At 34.8% G+C, this 24,100-nt stretch overlaps 2 protein-coding genes across 2 annotated transcripts in view; both read right to left on the bottom strand.

Moving 5' to 3' along the window:
* Window positions 1–258: 258 nt before the first annotated feature.
* Window positions 259–3,130, bottom strand: LOC113068970 (cadherin-12-like). Its single transcript, XM_026241932.1, has 2 exons — window positions 2,866–3,130; window positions 259–1,445 (listed from the first exon to the last, which is right to left on the bottom strand). The coding sequence occupies exons 1-2, from the start codon at window positions 3,059–3,061 to the stop codon at window positions 955–957; spliced, it is 687 nt and encodes a 228-aa protein (XP_026097717.1). The 5' UTR covers window positions 3,062–3,130; the 3' UTR covers window positions 259–954.
* A 7,078-nt stretch (window positions 3,131–10,208) lies between these two features.
* The window catches only part of LOC113068969 (cadherin-12-like), a 30,098-nt gene continuing 16,206 nt past the window's right edge, over window positions 10,209–24,100 (bottom strand). The window contains exons 4-8 of the mRNA XM_026241931.1: window positions 21,730–21,849; window positions 21,056–21,223; window positions 20,363–20,550; window positions 13,692–13,945; window positions 10,209–10,462 (exon numbers count right to left, since the gene is read on the bottom strand). Coding sequence (XP_026097716.1) covers window positions 10,243–10,462; window positions 13,692–13,945; window positions 20,363–20,550; window positions 21,056–21,223; window positions 21,730–21,849 — 950 coding nt within the window. The 3' untranslated portion in view covers window positions 10,209–10,242. The remainder of the gene's footprint in view (window positions 10,463–13,691; window positions 13,946–20,362; window positions 20,551–21,055; window positions 21,224–21,729; window positions 21,850–24,100) is intronic.

Here is a 24,100-nt window from a genome sequence, read left to right as displayed (position 1 = left end):
ATTTGCACAGAGGTTATAGACTCCTCTTGCATGGATCATTGCAAATAACAATGTCAACAGTTGAAAGACAAATAAAGCAGTTTATGAGGCACTTTTTATATCAAAGAGGGTTTTTTTTTTGGTTCTTTGACTTGTATATAAGAAGTATATAAAACAGATGTTAAAATGCAGTCGGAAAAAATAGTTCCACGTTTTTTCCTAAATGTAAACAGAAGTCTGTAAAATGTGCATGAGGTACAGGAAAGGCACATAGCCAGCCTTATCAGTGTCTTTCCCTAGCCTCAGATAACAACTTAATTTAAAGATACAGTTTACCCCAAAATGAAAATTAAACATTCCAAACTTGTATGATTGACTTTCTTCTGCGGAAAAACAACAGCAGCTGGCCGTTATCAAAGCAAATAACTTTCATTTTATAGACAGTGAGGTTTTAACCTGTTTTTTGTTCATTTAATCAATGTCAGTGGGGTCCAATACAATATTTCATCCACATTGACTTTTATTGTATACACTAGTGTATAGACAAAGAAAAAAGCTGTCTTGTAAATCATCTTTAAACTGTCTTGTATTTTGTCAAGGTTTGTTAACTTTTGCTGTTTTTCAGTGAAGTTTCAACCTTTTTGTCCATATCAAAATAAATAGAGTCCAAAACAATATTTTATCCCCACTGACTTTAATTGTATAGACTCATACATTGCTATTTTTTTTTTCTCACTTAGACCTTTTTGGAAAATGGACCTTTTTTGTTTTGACGTGAAATCTCAGCAAAATTGCACTAATTACACCGGACCTTTACACACAAGAAAGTAAGTCATACAGGTTTGGAATAACATGACAATTTTCATTTTAGATTGAACTATACCTTTAAGTGCCATGCCTGAAATAAATAAACTTTGTGTTTTTCACAGAGAGCCTGAAAATGTGTAGCCTGTCATTTAGCACATCAGCGTATGCTTAATTTCCCATCTTTTCCATGTCCTTATACTCATGCTCTTTAAATATTCCAGCCAGTGTTTTGAAACGAGGACCCCAGTCACAGAGATTTCTGTAATCCTCCTTGGGTTCAAGCACCCAGGACTCAATGGAACTGAGAGACTCAGCCACCGAACCCTCTCCCTCATATGCATACGTGACCAGAGAGTCATATGGAGGTGCTGAGTTCTCCAGCAGACAGTGATGGATGTAGGCTCGGATGTCCTCACTGTCCTCGTTGGACATACACGCACTAGCCCGATTGGGCTCATCCACTGATTTTATTTTTTGCAGCTGTGCTGTCTCTTTGATGCCTTTGGGGTTGCGTAATGTACCTATGTCAAATGCCTGAGTGTCCTCTTCCCCACCTCCCTCATCGTCGTAGTGTATCACATTGTCCCGAATGTCCTCTTTAGACGACATCAGAGTGTCCTTCTTATGTTTTCTCAGGCCCATATAGAGCACCACCATCACTGCAAAACACCAGAGGCGCATAACTTGTTCCGTGGCATTATACAAGCTGACATACAGTACAGGGCCTTTAAGTGGCAACAAACTAGTGCAAAAAAAAAAAGGGGGTGGTCACATGATCCGAAGCCATTAGCTGATTTCTTTTTTTGTTCGTACGTGGGTTTTCAAAATGGGACTAAAGAGAACGGCAGCCTGAGGGTAGCCATAATGCAGTTTTGACATGCTGTCTGTCACCATTGTACTGCCTCAGTTGTGTTTGAGGAGGGGAGGTAGTTTTTCTGGGCTTTCATCTCCCTCCTCAGAGGCAGACAGCGCTCGCTCTCCCCACTCCACTCAAAGAAAGACGCTAGAGAGAAAGAGACAGGGAGGCACAGGCGCTGCTGCGAGAATTAAAGATTAGACCTAATAATTCACGCTTTCTGAAGAAGCAGAGGGAAAAATGTGGCTAAATCAAGCTGCATGTGTTGTAAGGGGAAAGTTTTCTAATGTAGTTTTTTCTAGTCTATTAGAGTATAATAGTATTACATTCTAATCATTATTTCTGCATCAGCTCCCCCAAGTGGTTGCTGTATAAAGGAATCTGTCTTTCCTGCAATGCTGGCAAATGAAAATATCAAGTCAATGCACATCACTTCACTGCACTGTCACTGTCTGCTACTGAATTCACTTACCTAGTACTTATTGCAATAGATAGCTTTTATTGCAGTTCTACCTCAGGAGTTCCTCAGTACTTTTGCCCCATTACTCTCTCTCTCTCTCTCTCTTTGGCTTTTATAAACTCTTAAAATTTACCTTTCATACCCTTACTATTTTATTTCCTTTGTCTACTAACAATGTCCATGAGAAAATTTATATCCATCACAGAAAAAAAAAAAAAAAAAAATTTTCTTATAAAAAGGGTCATTATTTCCCCAGAATTTATTAAATTTATTTGCTAAGGCTAATTTCATATGTAGCATTAAATGTATCCTAAATATATACAATTAAAATGATATTATATTTTATTATTAAAATTCATACTGGAAACAGTAATATAATTTTAACAGTAATGTAAATTCTGTATAAATGCATTTGCAATTTTACTTAAGTTCTTTGTGAAATAATCTGTTAATTTTAATAATAATAATAATAATAATAATAATAATAATAATAATAATAATAATAATAATAATAATAACCTCTGGGGCATAAGAATACTCATATATACTTATGTTATTCACTTTTGTTTTGGTTTACACAATTGTTGGTACTGTTAGTGTCCTGCTATCGAGGCAAATCAAATGATAAATAAAACCAATAAACACAAACCTGATTACACAAACACAACCCCTATTTTCTTCTCTATTTATCACATTCAATTAATCAAATACATATTTCTTTGTCTTGCCAGTGTTCTGATGGACACAAACATGTCTAACTCACCTAGCAAAATGACAATGCACAGCGTTATGGCCATTAGTGCTCCAGTGCTCAGTCCCATAGGAAAGAAGACGGCTTCTGCATTGCAGGAAAGGAGGGAGCCGTCTGTGTCGCAGGTGCACACCCGCACCGTCACCATCCCCGTGCTGCTTCGGATAGGATACCCGCCATCCTCTACAACAACTGGCACCAGGTACATGCTCTGCTCCAGTCTCCGAAATCCCCCTTTCCTGGTCACCACTCCAGCTGTGTTGTCTGAAATCGAAACCCATGACCATCAAACTGTCTGTAATGCAGATTTAGTTCATAAATGACTGTACTTAAAGCATGTAAATCTAGAGATAATCAGTGATAATAACAGTCATGCTGTCAGGGATAACAACCTGCCATTCCAAAATTCCTCCATGATAGAATATTATGAATTCACAAGTCACTTTTGCAGTACAGAGACTGGCCTGATTCCAGAATTAAGAAGAAAAATGGATCCCTTTGAAGTGGAAATGAGTACAGAAAAAAGTGTTTCTGGTTAAAGGGATAACAAGCTAAAATAAGGTTCTCTTGGGAAAAGCATGATGTACCTTTCTGAGAAGAGCCTCTGACACAGCTGGAGTCCAAACAAAACTAGGATGCACAACACTTCAGGCTGTTGAGGAGTATTTTAATCTCAATAGGTATATTTCTTGCAACTATCATTTGCAGAGTTAACTACAGATTTAATATACTGGTTAGGTGGTAGTATGGATTTGTAGAGAAAGTTTTAGGCTCAAACATTCCCAGTAGGGCTGTGCGATTTTGGGGAAAAAACTATTTGCGATTTAAATTTTGAAGAGTCAAGCTTCAGCTTAATATTGTCAATAGACCAATTCAGAGTAGACGTCACAGTTTCAACATTTGCAGCTGTGTGCGCATAATGGTTGCAGAAAAAAAACTGGGAACAAGTGGAGGGAAATGGGTAAAATCCATGGAATAAGAGAGAAAAATATATATTTTTGTGCCTTTTGATGTCAAGATCGGAATGAAAATAATGTTTATAGAATACTGTCATCAAAGACGCCATCTGAAGCTAAACGCTGATGTTTAAATGGACATATTTAGGATGAAAACAGCAATGATTACTCTACTTTCAAAGCATACATTTGATTTAAACAATTGGGTCTAAATAATACTAACATTTGCTGTTCAGTGATGTATTGTATTAGCCCTACAAACTTTACTATTAACATTTTTACATAACATTTATTTATATTATCTCACATTTCTGACTTTTCCTCGCAAATGCAAGTTTATATATCTAAATTCTGACTTTATAACTCGACTTAACTCAAAAGTAGTGAGTTTGTCAATACTGAGGAAAAATATACTTTTTAACCACGAATGCACAACTAGCACTAGCTCGGCCATGTGCATCCACAAACTATGCATGACTTAATCACGTTGGAAAGGTTATGTGTGGTTACTTCAGTCAGGGCCACTTTCGTCAAGTATATTTATGACAATTATATAGCATACAGTTAGTGTTGGAGGTATGGTTATGTTCTGGGCAACACTCTGCACGCCTGTCCATGCAGCCATGCTTGGACAGAGCAGGGAGAGCAGCAAAACAAACCTCCCTGGGGTACAGAACAGAACCATTATATGCATACATAATTACAATTTACAATTACATGTGTTGTAACACAAAACGTGATAGAGAATGATTCCAATGAAGTGACTGTAAAGAAGAACAAAGTTAGATCAGATTACAGATTCAGTTGGTGAAGTTGGGGTTGGAGGAGAGAGCTAGTTGGAAGCAGGGATGCAATGGAAGAGATGCTAATGAATGGGAATTTAAATAGACCTCTTGTGATAGGTGTCGAGACTGGACTGGTACACGTCGGGAAATGCTGACTGTCGGCTGATGCTAGCTTGACTGACGTGGCCTGCCTGAACTAATGCAATGCTGAATTTAATTTGAGTACTCCGGTTCAAAAAGGTAGGGTAGAGCGAAAATATATATATATATATATATATATATATATATATATATATATATATATATATATTTTTTTTTTTTTTTTTATAAAGGGCATTTAATGTCTTTGAGACTGAAGAAAGAAATACATGAACATCTTGGATGACATGGGGGTGAGAAAATGATCAGGAATATTTTATTCTGGAAGTGAACTAATCCTTTAATGTTTCCTTTGTCTAACACACCTATGTCAGGTGTTGGAGCAGATGCAACATTCAACCATTCCAGACACTTCAATGTGTCCGCCATCTTGGAACAGTCAATGTGTCATCACTCACCATCAATGACTTTTCCAAGTTCAAGCTGCACAGTTAACTTGCTCGAGTCTTTAACCGTTCCAATATGACCGTAGGCTTACATATAGTGGCCGAATAGACAGCTTCTAATGAGACATCTATGTGTGAGTGTATTTCTATGTATATATACATACATACATGCATACATACATATGTGTGTGTGTGTAACTGCCAGGTTCCAGATAACAAACTATACTAACCATTATGCTGAATAGTAATATCCACAAATCAGAGAATCATGGCAAACAATTAGGATAAAAGAGCTCTCAGAAATCACTGCCCTCTCCATGCAATGAGGCAATCTCATTGATAGTCAGTGGGCTCAGTAATATTTGTTTTTAAAGGTCTTTCAGAGTATCCAAGGCTGCATTTATTTGACCAAAAATACTGCAAAACATTAATATTGTGAAGTTTTAATAACTACTAAACAACTGTTTTATACTTGAATGTTTATTTATTTATTTTTTATTTTCCTGTAATGGCAAAGCTGAATTTTCAGCAGTCATTATTCCAGTTTTAAGTCAAATTATACTTTAGAATTAATTATAATATTCTGATTATCTACTTAAAGGTACAGTATGTAATATTCAAAACAAACAAAGAAACAAAGGAGTAGTTTGATGATGCAGTGGCTGTTATCTTCATCCCTACAGCTGACACAATCCAATGGGACTCAGGCAGAAAACATGTTCGTGGATGAACTAATGTATTAAAGATTTGTTAACGTCATAGTTTGAAGCAGGGAGAGGCAGAAAGCCATCGAAGCGAAGCGAGGCCACTGAAGCAATTGCTAATAAGTGACAAGCGTGACAAACAGCTCAAAAAGCAGCGGAGCTTTTATTATGCCACATTTGACCGCTAGCTTCTGCTCCTTCCAGTTGTGCAAATGTGGGTCATAGCAGCGCTGTTTTATCATACTAGATCCCACATCCTGTTATAATGCCACTCTGTGCAGGTGTCACCTAATAAAACACATAACATATTAAAGCATATTTGGTATTGCCATGTTCTACAAAACAAAACCAGAAATTGAGCGTGTGTAATGTCAATGACAGGCGACACAATGACAATATGGACACTACGGGCCGTGTCACTAGTTAAAATTGATTATTTCTCTGGATTTAAACATTCTTCAAAACATTTGAGATAATGTAAGTAAACAAGTCAACAAAATATATAAAACCGTTCTATTGTTTTTGGGATATTTTACTGCAAAAATCTAACATATTGCACCTTTAAGAAACATTTCATAAGTATTATCAATGTTGAAAATAGTCGTGCTGTCTAATATTTTTGTGGAAAACATTTTTTTTTTTTTTTTCAGGATTCTTTGATGAACAGAAAGTTCAAAAGAACAGCGTTTATTTGAAATAGAAACATTTTGTTTCTTTACTGGAACTTTTCATCAATTTAATGCATCTTTGACTGAATAAAAGCAATACTTTCTTAAAATAAATAAATAAAATAAAAATAATAAATGGTAGTGTATTTTTATTGTAATAAATCTAACAGCTGATTGATTTTGTTTATGGCTTATAATTATTTATTGAAGAATAATTTGAAATCCCTATTGGAAAATAATAATAATAATAATAATAACAATAATAATAATAATAATAATAATAATAATAATAATAATAATAATAATAATAATAATAATAATAATAATAATAATAGAAAATGTATTCGGGAAAACAAGTAAAAGTCGACAAGATTTCTTTTCAAGTGGGTTATCAAACAGGGTGAAACCCATGCAGCATCCTGCTCCATGTAAAATAAATCATCTTTGATAAGGCTACTGATATTTTGAAATGAGGAAACAATTACTGAGTGCTTGTTTATTTCTACCATAATTCAGTTACACACACAAATTTAAATGTTGCATTTAAGTCAGTTTAGCCCATCCTCTTTGATTCAAGTGTCTAGCCAAGTGTTTCTTATGACCCAGAGGGAATTTAAAATATTTTAAAATCAAGCTTGAGAATACAGCAGGGCAGGTGCCTTCTGGTCTGATGGTGAGGGATTTGCTTGACGCTTATAGCTCTAAGTCAATGCACTGAGATGTGCTTGTCCTCGTCTGCAAGGTCAACTGACCCTGTCATGAGGGGTTTGTTACGCCTGGGCAACTGGGGGATTTCTCTTGACAAGGAAGGATGCATTAAAGCACACCTTGTGCCTGTTTGGCTGTGTAGCCCTGAGTGACCCTGTCTCTGTGAATCACGATTGATGATATTCATGTGCTGAGAACACTGGGGATAGAGCTTGGGAGCAGGCAGCGAGGCTATAGACGTCTGTACAAATGGATCATGCAATGATGTGCTACTCTGGGATCCGACCACTTTTCACGTCAAAGCACTGGTTCTGGTAGCTTTGTTCTCCCAGTAGATACTGTTCTTTGAATAACATGGCCTAAAAACTCTTTTAGTACAAAATCATATTAACAGCTGATGTATAAATATTGCACCTGTAAAGGAACATTACAGGTGATTTTACATTGAAGTGAATATACTGTAATGCATGTTTCTGAATATATGTCTATAGATATTCAGTTGAAAACGAAAATGAAAATATTTTTTAGAGAATTAACAATAAAATACAATTTGTTTTAGAAGAGTTTCTTTAACATCAAAATATTTGAAACTTCCTTCAAATGATCTTCTTTGGAGTTCAACAGGGAAAAAAAAAGATCTGGAACAGCTGTGTGAACAAATGATGAATAAATTTACAGAAAACTTTGTAGTTGTAGCAGTGTTTAATTTTCAAATAGGTTTTGTGTAAAAAAAAAAAAAAGAGAAGATTTTCAAACTTGAAAATTGAAAAAAAAAGATTTCACTTAATACATTTTTGTCTCAATGCTGAAAGGAGTTGTGCTGCTTAATTTTTTTTTTTTTTTTTTGTGGAAGCCAGGATAAATTGTTTGAGATTCTTTGATGAACAAAATTTTCAAAAGAACAGCATTTCCAAACTTTTGAACGTTATGTAATAATGTTGTAATACATGCTGGAGTGTAAATCAAGCGCACAAAGATGATATCTGTAAAGAGTTCTTTTAATGATCATGGGAGAAAAAAGGCACATCGAAACACAAATAATCGTTTATATCACATTAATAGCGGATAAACATTAACTGAACAGACAGGGTTTTTAATTAAACACAATGAAAGTAATAAGAGGAATGGAAAAAGGCGGGGATTAATCAATTAACAAAAACGAGGAACGCAACATGACCAAATAGGGAAACACAAAAGAACAGAAGTTCATGACTGTGACAAATGTATATTTCATACTTTTTTACTTAAGCAGAAATGCTCAATTAAACAGCTTAGATATCTTCCTTTATATGTATACAGCTTTCCAACTTACTTCCATAGTCCCTGATTGTGAAGTTTCTGTTCCTGTTCTGTGAAGGGGATTTGAAGTAGAATCGGTGCTCTACAGCAGGCCTGTCTCTGTCTGTAGCACTGATGATCTGAATCACCTAGAGAACAGGTGCAGAAGAGTCAGCGGAATAAAACACCACGGAAAGAGCTTGAGTATTTCGTAAAAGCACTTCTAGCGTTGAAAAGGCAGCAATAGACTGTTTGATTGACAGAGCTGACGTGTTTGACTCATCAAACCTCAAAGGGTTCATTTGAGGTTGCTTTCTGCCTTTATGACTCAACCACATGGGGCGGAACTTACAACTGATGCGCTGTCAACTCCATAGACCTCTGATGACAAAGTCAAGCATTCAGAGAGAATGACAGGATTTAACATGGCAGAGAAAAATATGTAGTACTCCATCCCCTTAGCATATTTTTATGTTATATTATAAATATACTTTCTTACTACAAATGCGTTTAAATAAATGTTAATTCCAAGGCTCTAGAATCACCAAAGATCTGCAAATGTAATGACTGGTTTCAAACAGGTGATCGATACAGTTTCTTAAATTCCATAGCAACTACATTTGTGCTATACTTAAGTGTAAAATTAAGTGTATTTAAATAAATTTTAAACATTTGCTTAATACTTTGTCAGGAATTCTGCTCCCCCATGAAAGCTGCATGTATTTGTCTTCAAGGGGTTGTGCTGATATGTCTTTAGTGAATTCTAAAAATGCTTTATTGTGTAATTTATTTAGCACATTTCTACATGTAAGCAAGGGAACTACACTCTCTGGTATGAAAGACTGAATAGGGAGACACTGATAGGCAGCATTGTACTAGGAGTAGCTCTCTTTCATCATGAAAGGAGGAGATCAAGGCACAGTTCTCTCACATTTATTCACTGCAGCACCCAACAACAGGCCCAGAAACTCAAATTGAAGCACAGGTAGTTATTCACACACACACACACACACACACACACACACACACACACACACACACACACACACACACACACACACACACACACACACACACACACACACACACACTTACCTGTCCTATTTTTTGCTTTTTCACAAACAAACGTCTCATATACCAAGGCAAGTTCTGGAGAAAACTCATTGACATCCAGCACCTTGATCATGACAGTAACTTGGCTGGACAGCAGGGGGCTGTCTAAAAGATCAGACACAATATTGTCCATGAATTAGATAGTGAAAACTGCAAAATGTCAGACACGTTTCGCATTTGAAAAAGGAAAGAAATGGGACAAATGAAGAACTTGGAAAGTCTTTGACGTGTTATACAGATGCCCAGTAACACTCTAGAGGATCTAACGATTCTGAAGTTGCTTTCATGTTACAATAAATCCTTGTAATACATCCATTGTAGCTACAAAAACAAAAGGATTTTAGCTAGATTACTTATATCTAAAGAAAACTTTACAGTTGTGGCTTTTCATTAGGAAATCAGCTGTATGCCAAACAAACAATTTACTTATTTATTTGGTCTCTTGACAAATATCTTATTTTAACTGGATGTTATTGAAGGTTTTTTTTTTTTTTTTTTTTTTTTTTTTTTTTTTTGCCAATATGAGTGAAGCACTGCTGTATTTTTATGTCCACTAGATGGTGATGCAGTCTTCAGAAATGTGTTCAAGCGACTGGTATAAAAGTGTATCCCCATTTCAATCTACAGTTTTATTATGGATGTAAACTTGCTTGGTTATCTAGGCTGGTCATGTTGTATCTGTGCATTTGGGTAAAACACAATCCACCATACTTACTAACTTTTGTTGCTACAACAGTGACGTTGTGTTCTGTGTTTCTCTCTCTGTCCAGTGCTTCACTGACAGACAGAGTTCCTTCAACAGGGTCAATGTCAAAGTGGTTTTCAGAGTCCTTTCTCCAATCAACTGAATATCTACAAACCAATTCATCAAAGACAACAACAAATAAATGGATCAACCACGTTAAACATATCATTTCCAATTTTGATGATTTTAAAATTGTAAAAATATCCAGTAGTTCACAAAAAAAATAAAAAAATAATAATAAATAAAAAAAATCTGTCATCATATACTTCTACAAAAGAAGATTTTAACAGCCAAACGGTTTTGGTGTCCATTGCCACTGTGTGGAAAAATACACTGAGACATTTCTCAAAATATCTTCTTTTGTTTTTCACAGATGAAAGGAAGTAATTCAAGTTTGAAACGTCATTAGAGTGAGTAAATTCCTTTTGTGTGGACTATCTCTTTAAGTATCTTTTGAGGGACATTTAATAAGTATCAATCTGAAAGTTGGAAGCTAATAGTGGAGTCTTTGATTATTCTTAATGATTTAAATTGTTTGTATATTTATCAGAACAAATGGCTAGTTCAGGCTCCTTCTCTGATTTGTTTAATCATCCTTCCTGCTACACTAGTAGATGGTCACCAGTGAGTAAGTCAGTTTAGAGTCTTATTCATGACTGATCTAGCCCAAAGGATTCAGTGTTTGAGTCTTGAATCTAGTTCAGCTCCATTTGGTCTTGCTCTACTTCTGACTCAATTCCTGACTGAAAAAAAAAGGAGAACTATTTGGTTTTGTTCTTGGCTTACAACACTTGAATGAGGACTTTTTTAAAAAGTTCATATAAAGGAATAATAATAATAATAATAATAATAATAATAATAATAATAATAATAATAATAATAATAGAAAACATATATCTGGAACCAAGGTCACTGAAAAAGAGGATAAGCACTGTTTCACTGTATTGCTTGTCAGTCTTCGAAGGTTAAAATAATAATAATAATAATAATGATAATGATAATGATAATGATAATGATAATAATAATAATAATAATAATAATAATAATAATAATAATAATAATAATAATAATAATAAATAAATAAATAAAACAAACACCAGATTGTTGGATTTTCATACAGCTAAAGTAGGTTTAATTGGTTTATTTCATTTTTGAAGGAAATTAACTTTCTGAATTTCATCTTGACTGTCGACTAGAGCCCTAAAATGAAAGAATATTAAGTATTAAGTAAAATAAATAAAAAATAAATACATTTCCATCAATACAAGTCACAAATTCTAGCAAAACTACCCCATATCCACTGGCACAATAGGAATTTATGATGCCAGAGGAGGAAAGTTTGTAAAAAAATAAAATAAAAAAAAGCACATTTTATTATAATTACTGTGCAACAAGCTGAAACTGAATTTGATCTTTTTTTTTTGCTAGTTTTTGTATTAATATTATATCTATTATTATATATCTAAATAATATTATTAAATTAACTCTAATCATATAAATCTTATTAAATACCTAAAATTGGTAACTAGATGCTTGATATTGTAGAATGATATAAACATTCTGCTTCCTGTCTGTATGTGCATGAGCACTCTTGGTCTCTTTGAACTAGTCTGCTACTTTTCAGTCCACTGCTGTGACCTGCAGAGACCTCCGTTTCTTTAATATACGCAGCCTAGTGCATCTGTAAAGAGGAAGGCTGCTCTTTCCTTGTAGCACCAGACCTTTACAAAGGGTTACATTCCTGCCCCTTCCTTTCTGTCTAAGGTATCTCTCCGCCTGCTTGCACGAGGTTTTCTGCTAGTCCAGCAAAACCTCAGTGAGAGTATCAACTAGATTATTAAGTGCTACTGAACTTAGTGACTTCACAAACAGCTGTCAAATCACCCCTTATCAAATATTCCATCTTCTGGTAAAGTTTTATAAGTTAGAAAGTTTATATTTGTGAACTAAATCAAACAGCTAGAAGGTAAATTTATTTGAGTAGTTGGAGCCGAAGAGGTATTTTGGTCTGATTAATTAATTAATTAATTAATTAATTAATTAATTTACTATTTTTATTATTATTATTATTATTATTATTATTATTATTATTATGTATTTATATATTTATTTATTTATTTGCATAGGCATAATGTAGCTTTTCACCAGTATTTAGCTGTTAAGCAGTAAAAATGTAAAGTTTTAATTAATGTATTTAAATTCAGCATTTAAACTCACAGTTTGGCTGTCTTTTAATGTTTGTAAGACATCATTAAAATGTTTCACACATGAAGAAAATGAATGGGATTTTTACTTTTGAACCCTGTTTGTAGTGTGATGAATGATCCAGAAACTGTATCACATTTTGATTGGACTGTACAAGAGAGAAAATTAACATTAATTTTAAAAAAGGGATACTTACTTACAAAACTATATTTACACCTCTCTCTGATTTAAGCATGTATTTAGTGAGGTCACAAGCACAACAATGCAGCATTCTATGTGTAAAACAAAGTTTGATATATTAAACATAAAACAAAAAGTAAATATTGAATAACTTAAATTTTACATGCAATACTGACAATTAATGTATGTATTTTGGCTCTGCCATATAGTTCCAAATGAAGTTAATGCAGAATCAACCGCCATGTTTCAGAGAAATGAAAGCAGCTGGTGGTGTTCCTGAATTAATCCAATTGTAAAATTAATAATTTATTAAAGACAAGCACAGTGATACTAACTCTAAAATGCAACTTCAACTTTGTTTACTGTCCATCCCACAATTTTTATTTTTCAGTTAAAATTAACCTATCAATCCAACACTCAATTTAACAAATAGACGATCCACAGATGTGAACAATATTATAAAAGCAGAACGTTTCTAAATTACTCCCACCTCCATTCATGTACCTCCATCAAATATTAATATCAACACAAATGCTTTCATGAAGACAATGCACTTGTGTCAAGCTCTCAGATGTTTTTAACATCAACATTGCAGCTAACACATTCAGGCGTTTAAATGAAGACCTAAAAAAAGTAAATGTGCCACATTAAATAAAGTCCACGCTTGCTAACTGCACCAGAAGTTTGTCAGAGTGGATTGGATCAAAGCAGTGCACACTCTGCTCAAAACAAGATTGCCAAATGGACTGAACCCAAGGGACCACAGGTTTGTTATTGTTTCATGTTGTCTAGTATACTTGGACTGGTTTATGTAGAGTGCTGTTGAAAGGAGTTCCCATAGGACGCTGTGCAAATACACATGTATTTAAAGGCGAGGAAAAGTGTGTGTGCTTTGATTTGACCTACATCTGTGTGTGTGTGTGTGTGTGTGTGTGTGTCGTTCTCACATACCTAACAGGACTATAGCCTACATCTTGGTCCTCAGCTGTGACGGCTCCGATTATGATGCCCACTGGTGTGTTCTCATATGTCTCCATTCTATAAGACAGTCGGCTGAAGACAGGAGGTTCCTCCACATCCAGAACAGTCACTTTTACTGTGGCAGTGTCCTTAAATGGTCCCAAATGTAGGAATCGATGATCAAGAACTGCATTTGAAGCTTCTACTTTAAAGGTGTAGGATTTTCTGGTCTCGTAGTCCAGACGCTGAAAAAATGAATAAAATGAGACATCATCAGTCATAAACCCTTTAGGACTGATCTCTGTTTTATGGTCATTTGGCAGCATTGGTGAAGTGATATCAAATTGTTTGCGACTGCATACGGTCATAGAATAGCAAAACACCACCATCTTTCATAAAACCCACGATCTAAGTAAAAATGCTTTCCACAACAGAGGGCTCATGCAGAGATCAGACGAGAGGGGAACGGAAAGGAAAGGCTGCTGCTCACTCATCTCTGGAAACACAGGAAGGAGAATAAAGAAAGAAAAGAAAAAAAGCAAGGAGACAAGTCTTTGGCCAGTGGCTTGCATCGCTGTGCTCTTTCAGCCATATACAGCAGAATTTGGCGCAAATACAACTGAAAAGCACAACAGAACGGACTGCAGATTTCAAGTTCAGCAAACGGCATTAAAAAGCCCCACTAGCCCTTGATAAAACATAAAAATGCTAATAACTAATGATTTTATATAATTATTTAATAATGCCTATATGACATCATCTTCTATGACATCACTATAAACTATTAACATTATTAAATGGTTATGTGTGTATGTGTGTGTGTGTGTCTGTGTGTGTGTGTGTGAGAGAGAGAAAGAGAGAGAGAGAGAGAAAGAGAGAGAGAGAGAGAGAGAGAGAGAGAGAGAGAGAGAGAGAGAGAGAGAGCTCTAATTTCACGGTGTTGCCATTTAAACGTGTTAATTACAAAAACAAAACGTTCATTGTACTGTCTCTGGAAAAATCAACAGTGATTGATCAGCCTTTATTTATATACAGTATTGTAGACGTTATTACCTAGGCGAAGCTAAATTTGCTGAAATATAGGCTACAGTAAGAGCGCCCGCATGGTTGTCCATCAGATGCCTGTCAAAGTTGAGTTTGTTACTATAGCAACAGTAAAACTGTCATGTCGTTATAACGAGAAAACAAACTTTCGTTATGTCGAGATAACGAGAAAAATAATCCGTTATAACGAGAAAACAAACTTCGTTATGTCGAGATAACGAGAAATATAAGTCGTTATAACGAGAAAACGACTTTCGTTATGTCGAGATAACAAGAAAATTAATTCGTTATAACGAGAAAACAAAAAGGAAAAAAAAAAAATTAATGCATGGCCGCTTAGAACTTCCGTACAGAGAGAGACCGAAAAACAGACTTTTTTTATAATTTATAATTAATTTCTTAGGAAAGGAATGACAAACAAAGCATGACAGTACAGAGCAAGAAAATTTGCTCAATTAGCTTTGTTCTAATAATAATAGTGACCGCAGAACACAAATAAATCATCTCCTGCGGATTCGTTTTTCCACTAGAAGTTGCCTGTGCATGATTGCGGCTTGTAAAAATAAACTAAAAATATTAGCCTAGAAATGCGCTTCATGTGCTGATATATTAATTGATTTTATTCAAGTCTATAAGTCTCCACTGCTTAATGAAATTCAACACATTAGGTTAAAACAAAAGGGAACAGAAGCAATTTTGATGAACATTTTTGATACATCTTCAGCATCTAAACAGATTTACATTAAGATCTAAAAAATGAATTATTCATTTTCAGCATACCTTACACAAATAATCCCAGTCCAAAACCCAGTGTGTTTATCTGAAAAGAAAAACTACTGCACTGGGGTTGGTTAATAACTTTAATAGAGTGTAAAAAATAAAAATAAAATAAAAATAAAAACAATTATCTCAGTCTGTTGCAAGCCAAAAACAATGGACATAAGTTTTCCAGAACAGCTTAGGGAATATAAATCCTCAGCAATGTTGAAAGAGTTTGATAAAAAACACTTTCATATAAAAAAAAAAAAAAAAAAAAAAAAAAAAGACAGATTACAAAGACAACTTACCAATATTTTTTACAAAGACCTTAGTACTAAAAAAGCATCAGCTTTATGTCTGCACCACACTGCTGTTCTGCAGGAGGTCTCATCACTGGTGACAGCAAACAACAATTATGTCTGTTGTTTCAAGCTAGATTTGAGATATGTGACTACCTTTCTGTCTCCAGGCTGAGCTATCCATGGTGCTGGTCATGCTGAAATAAGTACAACCTTAGACATAACAGGACATTTATGTATTTGCAACTTTTGGACAAAAGACTGTAGCATTACAATTTAGCTCACAAACTCTGGCCTTGAGAGAATACCATGATAGTTGTTTAAATCGGGTCTACATTATAAAAGCATTAATTTTACATGTCTAAACATGTTCTGATTCTGTTCTTTTTGTCCTTCTGTGCTCCTGTAACAGAGTCATAAGGGACACGTTTAGAGTGAGAATGGGTTGTGTTTATAGCCGTTTCAGAGTCTTCTGAGGCTGTTACTCTGAGAATTAACACAAAGGCCTGTTTCTCTATTTTGGATAATCTCCAATCTAAAGAGAATGCTATTGTCAGATGCTAGTCCATAGAGTGTTTTTGTTATTCATTCAATACAGTGCACATACCAAAACTTTAATTATATCCCCTTCTTATATACATTTATTCATGAATTTTTTTTTATGCATATCTACACTTTTTTTTAAGTACTGTTCATTCTACGGCAAGTGCATAAGGTTTTCAATGAGGAAGGATTAATACAAGCCCTTATGTTGCAAAACCAAAGTCCACCTTTCAATCCTTTAGTTAATATAAAGACAATTATCCCTTCAAACCATTACCTTAGTAGATCCTCTTTATGCTCAAAGCAGCACTGAGCCCATAAAGCCACGAGACCCAAATGCTCAGCCTCAGTGTTTCAGAAAAGTCCCTTTGTAGCAGAGCAGGGGCGTGATGGAACAGTTTGTCAAAGAGAAATAAAGGGAGAGGGATGTCTGTTATTGAGGACAGAGGGGAGAGGGGGCATTGTCATTGACCCTCCTCCATGCTCCATGGTGAGGATCCCACATACCCATTTCCAGATATTTTTTGGGTCACCAGATATGGCACTTTGTCACTGTGCAGCCTCAGTTTGGGGAATAAAAAAGTGGAAAATAAAAGAGGGAATGAAGGACAAATCTACTGTTGATGATTTTATAAATTATGAATTATGAGGTGATCACAGAAAAAGAGAGCTTTTGATGAATTAAATAAATACTATATCAATTGCACAGATTAATGTCATTTATTATGATTAATCAAACATAAACATTTGAAGTTGTAAATAATATATTTTCACACCGAATCACCAAATTAATGTGAAAACAAAACAGTATTTAATGCCATTTCTTACTAAATATTATGAATAATACCATTTCTTGCTAAGTACTATAAGACCAGAATGACCAATACCAAATATGCCAATTATTTATAAATAATTTGTAACATTCAATTAAAAAAAAAATATTCACAGAAATATGAATACACAAACATACATAAGTAGATGTACATGTCTAATGTTAACATTAATTAAACCTTATAATAAAAATATAAACAATACTGACAAACTTAACTTCGCTTTTTTTACCTTAAAAAGATAAATGTAAACCTATTTTGGTAAACACTTTAGTTTAGAGTCCAATTCTCTCTAATAACTAGTTGCTTATTAGTACACATATATAGCATAGATCATTGAATCTGATTAAATCGTTTGCATCTCACTCAGAAATGACCAAAAAGTTTTTTTTTTTTTTTTTTCCTATTTAAAACTTGACTCTTCTGTAGTTACATTGTGTGCTAAGACCGACAAGAAATGAAAAGTTGTGATTTTTCAGGCAGATATGGCTAGGAACTATATTCTCATTTTAGCATAATAATCAAGGAACTTTGCTGCCGTATTATGGGAGCAGTATGTGCAATGATATTACACAGCGCCTGAAAATAGCCTGCCGTTGGAAGTGACCTAGCTGGGGACTATGCACACATGATGTACTGTAACTACAGAAGAGTCAAGTTTTAAATGGAAAAAATATTGAAACTCTTTGGTCATTTTTGAGTGAGATGCTAACGGTCTAATCAGATTCAATGATCTATGCTAAACTAAGCTAAAAGTGCTACTGCCAGACCCCGGAAAACGTCTGAATGGATTAGAAAATGGTAAAACTCAACAGTTTAACACTATTTTCAAAAATTGCGGTGTGTTTGTAGTGCGTTGCTAATTCACATGCATATTACTACCATACTGGTGGTTTATTTTCGTTTATAAAGCACATATTAATGTCTTATTCTTGACCATATTTTACATCCTTTAATGCTTAATACCTTACTAACTATTAATATGCAGCAGATTAGGAGTTTATTGAAGCAATAGTAAATAGTAAGTTAATAGTGACCACCAGTCTCCAAACTTAACTGTGACCTTTGTAACACAATAGTTTATCTAACATTCTATTTATAGTGCTAGTACTTTTTAAATGACAAAAAAAGTAATGAAACTAAAGTCTACTATATTTGTCTACTACAAAGCATAGCCACCATTGCTTTCCTTTTCTTCATATGCATCTCTTCATCTTGGTCTAGATAGAGATGAATAGCCACAGTGGCCTGTCATTAGGTGTCCAAAGACTACACTAGTTTTGAGTAATGAAAGTGTAACCTCTCTACTCCCTGAAGGATAAGAACACACCAGCCTCATCCGCACGCCTTTGCAAAGGCATTTGTTTCAGCACTTATAGCACAGCCAGCAAGTCTTTGATTGGCCACGTTACAGGGTATCTGAGGGGATTTCTACTTGTCACATCACATCAAGAGATAGATGCTTATTGCCATGGGTGCACTCATTTATTCATGTCCACTAAATATAAAAATATTGGGCTCTTTCTTGGAGAGGTCAGCACCCACAATACATTTTCTTTTTAGCATGTTGGCAAAACAGGAATGGGAAAGCGATGTTCTTAGGACAATCGCAAAGCACATAATGAATTGATAAATCCAAGAGCAGGCATTGCATAGAGTGGGTTAAGCATTTGCGCTTTTATGGCTTTATGCATTATTCATTGGAGATACTATGGCCATCCAGTAATAAGATATGACTCACCTCGGGGCAAACAAACACCAGCCCCTTAATGAAAGAGCACGAGGGGTTATTGTTGTGATCCTTGAATTCACATGTGTTTGAAAAAGAGATGCAAATGGCATTGTGATTTGCATCTGATGTCATCCAGCCTTAGCCAGCATATAAATATTGCCTTAAATAAACATCCAAATACTGTCAAAATATTCACTTACTGTGTGGTAAAGGAGCTCCTGTTTTATGTACAATACTGCATAAGCTACATATGGAACTGCACTATATTAACAGATTTGTGCCTAAGAAAGAAATAAAAAAAGGGATACAATCAATATGCCATGGCAACATGTTTTTTTTTTTATTATAAAAAAAAAAAAAAAAGTAACAAATTTTGATTTTTTAACCTATAGAGAAAAATGCAGTGTGATAGTCTTCTCTTCTCATTCATGTTCATATATACTGTAAGTTTTGCCTCTTTGCTGCCATCTATTTTTGAAAACCTGAAATTGCATTTCCTTGCGGAATTATATTCCATACGTGGGTTGTGATCCAGTGCGGATTATTCTGTATTCACTGTACTAAGTAATCACAGATTCTAGCTTATGTCTTGGAATATATGACCCAAATAAGAATTTTCTCCATATATTGTCATCTGAACAAGTAAGTAACAAGTCTGCCACACTTTGTTCTGACCAACAGAGGAAAAAAAGCATTACGATAAATTGTGCTACCAATGGTTATATAATCTAATTATCGATTAGCTCATATCAAACCAAACCCTGCAAAATATAATTATTGTTATACTTTATTCTTAAATTATTAATGTTAACAACATCAGCATTGCTTGACTATGAAAATAGTGTGTATAAGCATGTAGATTTCAATTTATGTATAGTCTAATCTCTAATTGTCACAACAAAATACTATAAAATGTAAATAATAAATACATGTACACTTCTATTCCAAAGTTTGGATAAGATTTCATAAAGGAAATTCATAATTTTATTTAGCGAGGGCACATTAAATTGATAAAAATTGAAAATAGAAAAGACAATGTTACAAAAGACTGTTATTTCTAATAAAGGCTGATTTTTTTATCTTTCTATTCATCACATAATTCTAAAATAAATAATAATTAATAGATCACGTTTTTCAAAAGGAAACAGCAATGATTATCATTGTTGATAATATTAATAATTATCTCATGAGCAACAAATAATCATAGTAGATTGATTTAAGAAGCATCATGTGACACTGAAGACTTGGCTGCTGAAGCTTTGCAAACACTACAGTTTTTACTGTATTTTTCATCAAATAACTGTAGTCTCCGTATAAATTACCTTTTTCAACTATATAAAGAATCTTACAGACCCTAAACTTCTGAACATAATTGCAAAAATAAAAACTAAGTTATACTATATATATATTTTACTGTCTGAGACAAAAAAATGACTACAAGAAGCCATATTGTACCTTTTTCAGTATGACTGTTCCCTCATGAGTGTTCTTATTGCTGTAAATATCAAACATGGAGCGTCCATCACCAGGAGCGATGCTATATTGCACTTCAGCATTCTTCCCAGAGTCCAGATCATGAGCTTTGACCCTCCCCACAGACGAGCCCACGGGTGAAGATTCAAGAACGCGTAGGTGAAAGATGCCTGTCGAGATTCATAAACACCTTTATGAGTGATCCAACTCTCCCCTCAGGAATGGACATAAGACTTTACATTTAGAAATTACACTGAGAGGTAGTTAACAATAATCATCCACTAATCACTTCAGCAGCTCAGAAGGGAAATTCTAGAATGCTAATCACATTTGCAAATTCAACACTATTCAGTTGTTTGTGTTTGGCAAGAGCCCTTGGTGACTTAATCATTGCCAATTGTAAATCTGAGGTTCTTCTCGGGTCATGCATACTGTTCAGCCCCTGTTTTGAAGATAGCCCCTCTTTGTTATTACTGCCAGCCATTAAGTGAATTAAACAACTCAAACAATGGACTCATGTTTAAGGTTTCTACAGAGCATAGCAAATATGAAACCAGACTAAATTCAAATTAAGATAAACTGCAGCTGATATAGAATTGCTTACAGTATATTGTGAGCTTTATTGCACTCTATAATGAATCTTGCATGTCTATTAACAGCTGCTTTTGAGCATACTTTTAGAAAACCGTGGTCGGTTGTCGTTGACATCACGGAGAGTGATATTGATGGTTGTGATCCCAGCTAAGCCCCCGAGCTGGCCACCCATGTCCTTAGCCTGTATGACCACCTGGTACATTTCTTTGACCTCCCTATCCATGTTGGGTAAGGCAACTCTTATGATTCCTAACACAGAGAGACAGAAAAAGGGAGAGCATGTGAGAACATATACATACATATATATATATATATATATATATATATATATATATATATATATATGGTTGCCTGTTTTTATGCTAATTTCCAAGACTAATGAAATTTACATAAAACAATTAAGCGACTTAAACTCAATGAAAATCATGCAAACTGTTGCCTTCAGTTCTACAGTTGTTAGAGTGAGGACAGCAAGATGATTCATAATTAATCTGTGCTGCAGTGCTTTTGTGATATTTGATGATTTGATGATACTTTGATGATATTTTATATCATTAAAAGGCAAATCCCTGGCATTCTTCTAAAGACTAATCAATCCTAATTGTTCCCCTCTCAGAGGAGCTACTTTTTGATCAGGAGATGATGGCATGACGTGAGGCGAATAAAATGCCAAAGGCAAAGTAGTAGAAAGGCTTTGGGCAGAGGGGTGTGCTGAATTCTACAGAATGCAGAAGACCATGTGTTTAATCCCTCACCTGTCTTGGGGTCAACAGAGAAGTACGGCTGCCCATGAAGTATGCTGTATACAATCCGCGCACTGTTTCCATAAGTAGGGTCATCAGCATCAGTGGCAGTTATTTGTGTCACATATGAGCCTGATCACAAACATAAAAAATACCATAAAAGGCAATCAAATGACACTTGAATTGGCATATATAATAATAATGAGGAATACAGACAATATTTATAATTCACAGAAAATTATATATTTATAAAATTATTATATATAGCACAAAAAATGTACTTATGATTGCACTGCAATTGTAAACAAGCATACATTATGCAACAGTGTATGGTTTATGTTTGTTTCAATTTGTTTAATCATGTATCAGCCAGAGGAGAAAGGGCTCCTTGCTGATTCTTTGTTCCTCCAAGGTTTTCTTCCCGTTCAGCTTAAACTTCTCAAAAAGATCTGGCTTGTCAGTGTCACCTATGGCTAGCTCACTGGACGTTGTAAAGCACTATTCTTTGTAAAGCTGCTTCATCACAGTGTGTATTAAAACCTGTAAAATAACAAGTATACAAATATACAGTATATAGACCGCTTAATGATTAAATCCAGTTGTTTCAATTAGACCCATTGCCACAGGTGTATAAAGTCAAACATCAAGCTATGCAGTCTGCTTTTACAATAATTTTGTATAAAAAAAAAAAAAAAAAGGTTCTACATATTAAGAGATCAGTGAATGGTACTGTGATAGGATGCAACTCAGCCATAAAGAAGAAGATAAAGTCACAGAGTGAAGTGACCGAGCGCTGAGGCACATAGTGCATAATAATCACCAACGCTCTGCTGATTCCATAGCTGGAGAATCCCTAACTTCCACTGGCATTGATATCATAACAAACTGTACAGCTTCATAGAATGGGTTTCCATGATGTTTCACATCACCAAGTACAATGGCAAGCGTTGAATGGAGTGGTGTAGCATGCCGCCACTGGACTCTGGAGCAGTCAAAAAGTGTCTTATAGAGTGATGAATCATGCTTCTCTATTTATTTGACAGTCTGATGGGCGAGTCTGGATTTGGAGGATGCCGGGAGACCGTTACCTGTCTGACTGCATTGTGCCAACTGTAACGTTTGGTGGAAGAGGGATAATGGCACTGTTTTTAAGGAGCGGGCTTTTTCAGGGATGTATTTAGAATACAGTGTCCCTGTTGGTGTAACGGTCAGTTGTCCCAATACTTGTGTCCATACAGTGTATGTAATGATAAGTTTTTTTTTTTTTTTTTATATATATATAGGTATTAATATAAATATGTACTCCACCACATTAGATATCATTATAATGTAATTCATTATGATGTTAATATTTATGATTTATAAACATACGAAGACCAGAGAAACATCTTTTTGCACACTTATTATATAAAAACGTTTGATCAAAATGTAATAACTTATTTGTTCAATGAATGATGGTGTATGCCAGACTTTTCCAGTCATTTAGTCTGCTTTAAACCCACCCCTATCAATTGCAAGCTTGCATTCATTTTTGAGTGCAACACCAACATCTCAAAATCCAATAAACAACCTATTTTCCCCACCCTACATTTTTCTTTCTTTTTTCCCCTTTGGACAATTTGTTACACTCAAAAGTGTGTCACAATACTGCTATGGTAGCACCATATAACATAAAAAAAAAAAAAAAAAAAATTATAATGAGGCTGTGAGGGATAGAAGTACAGAGTGCTTAATGGACTGTACTGTTGGCTAACAAATTACAGATTGTCTGACAATATGTCTTTTTTCTGTCTCTCTCTTTGGATGATCTGTTACACTCAAAAGTGTGTCACATTTATAGTCTGGGTAGGACCATATTTTATTTTTGACAAAAATGAAAATATGGATGTGAGGGATAGAAGTACAGAACGTTTGACAATATGTCTTTCAGAAATAGAAAAAAACTAGGAGGACCTAGGACCTTTATACAGTGGGTGCAGTGACAATATGTTTATCCCTAAAAGCCTAATACTTTTTGAACTAACCAATTAAATTGTTTCCCAAATATATGTATTAAAAAAGTCTCAAATATTACAATGCACTAGGATACAAATCTAAAAAATGGCCTTCAATGTAATCGATTCAAAATGGTGTTTAGAAATATAAGAGTCAGAACAGCTGTGAATGATTTCCTAAGGGAAAAAGAGGTGCTCCACAGCATTTGCTAGATTAAGCATTTGGGATTAGTTGTCAGTGTGGCTGGCCAGCTGGTCCTCTGAAACGTGCCCAAAAGCCTTCTAAAACCATCAAAACAGACCATCTTAACCAGCTTGGCCAGGCCGGGAGACCAACTAACCACCTTAGGCTGGTTTTAAGTGTTTTGTTTTTTGTTGTTGTTGTTTTT

This window comes from Carassius auratus, unplaced genomic scaffold, assembly GCF_003368295.1.
Source record: "Carassius auratus strain Wakin unplaced genomic scaffold, ASM336829v1 scaf_tig00000272, whole genome shotgun sequence".
Classification (NCBI taxonomy): Eukaryota; Metazoa; Chordata; class Actinopteri; order Cypriniformes; family Cyprinidae; genus Carassius; species Carassius auratus.
Note: the sequence above shows the minus strand (reverse complement) of the source record. Positions and strands in the feature narration are given on the sequence as shown.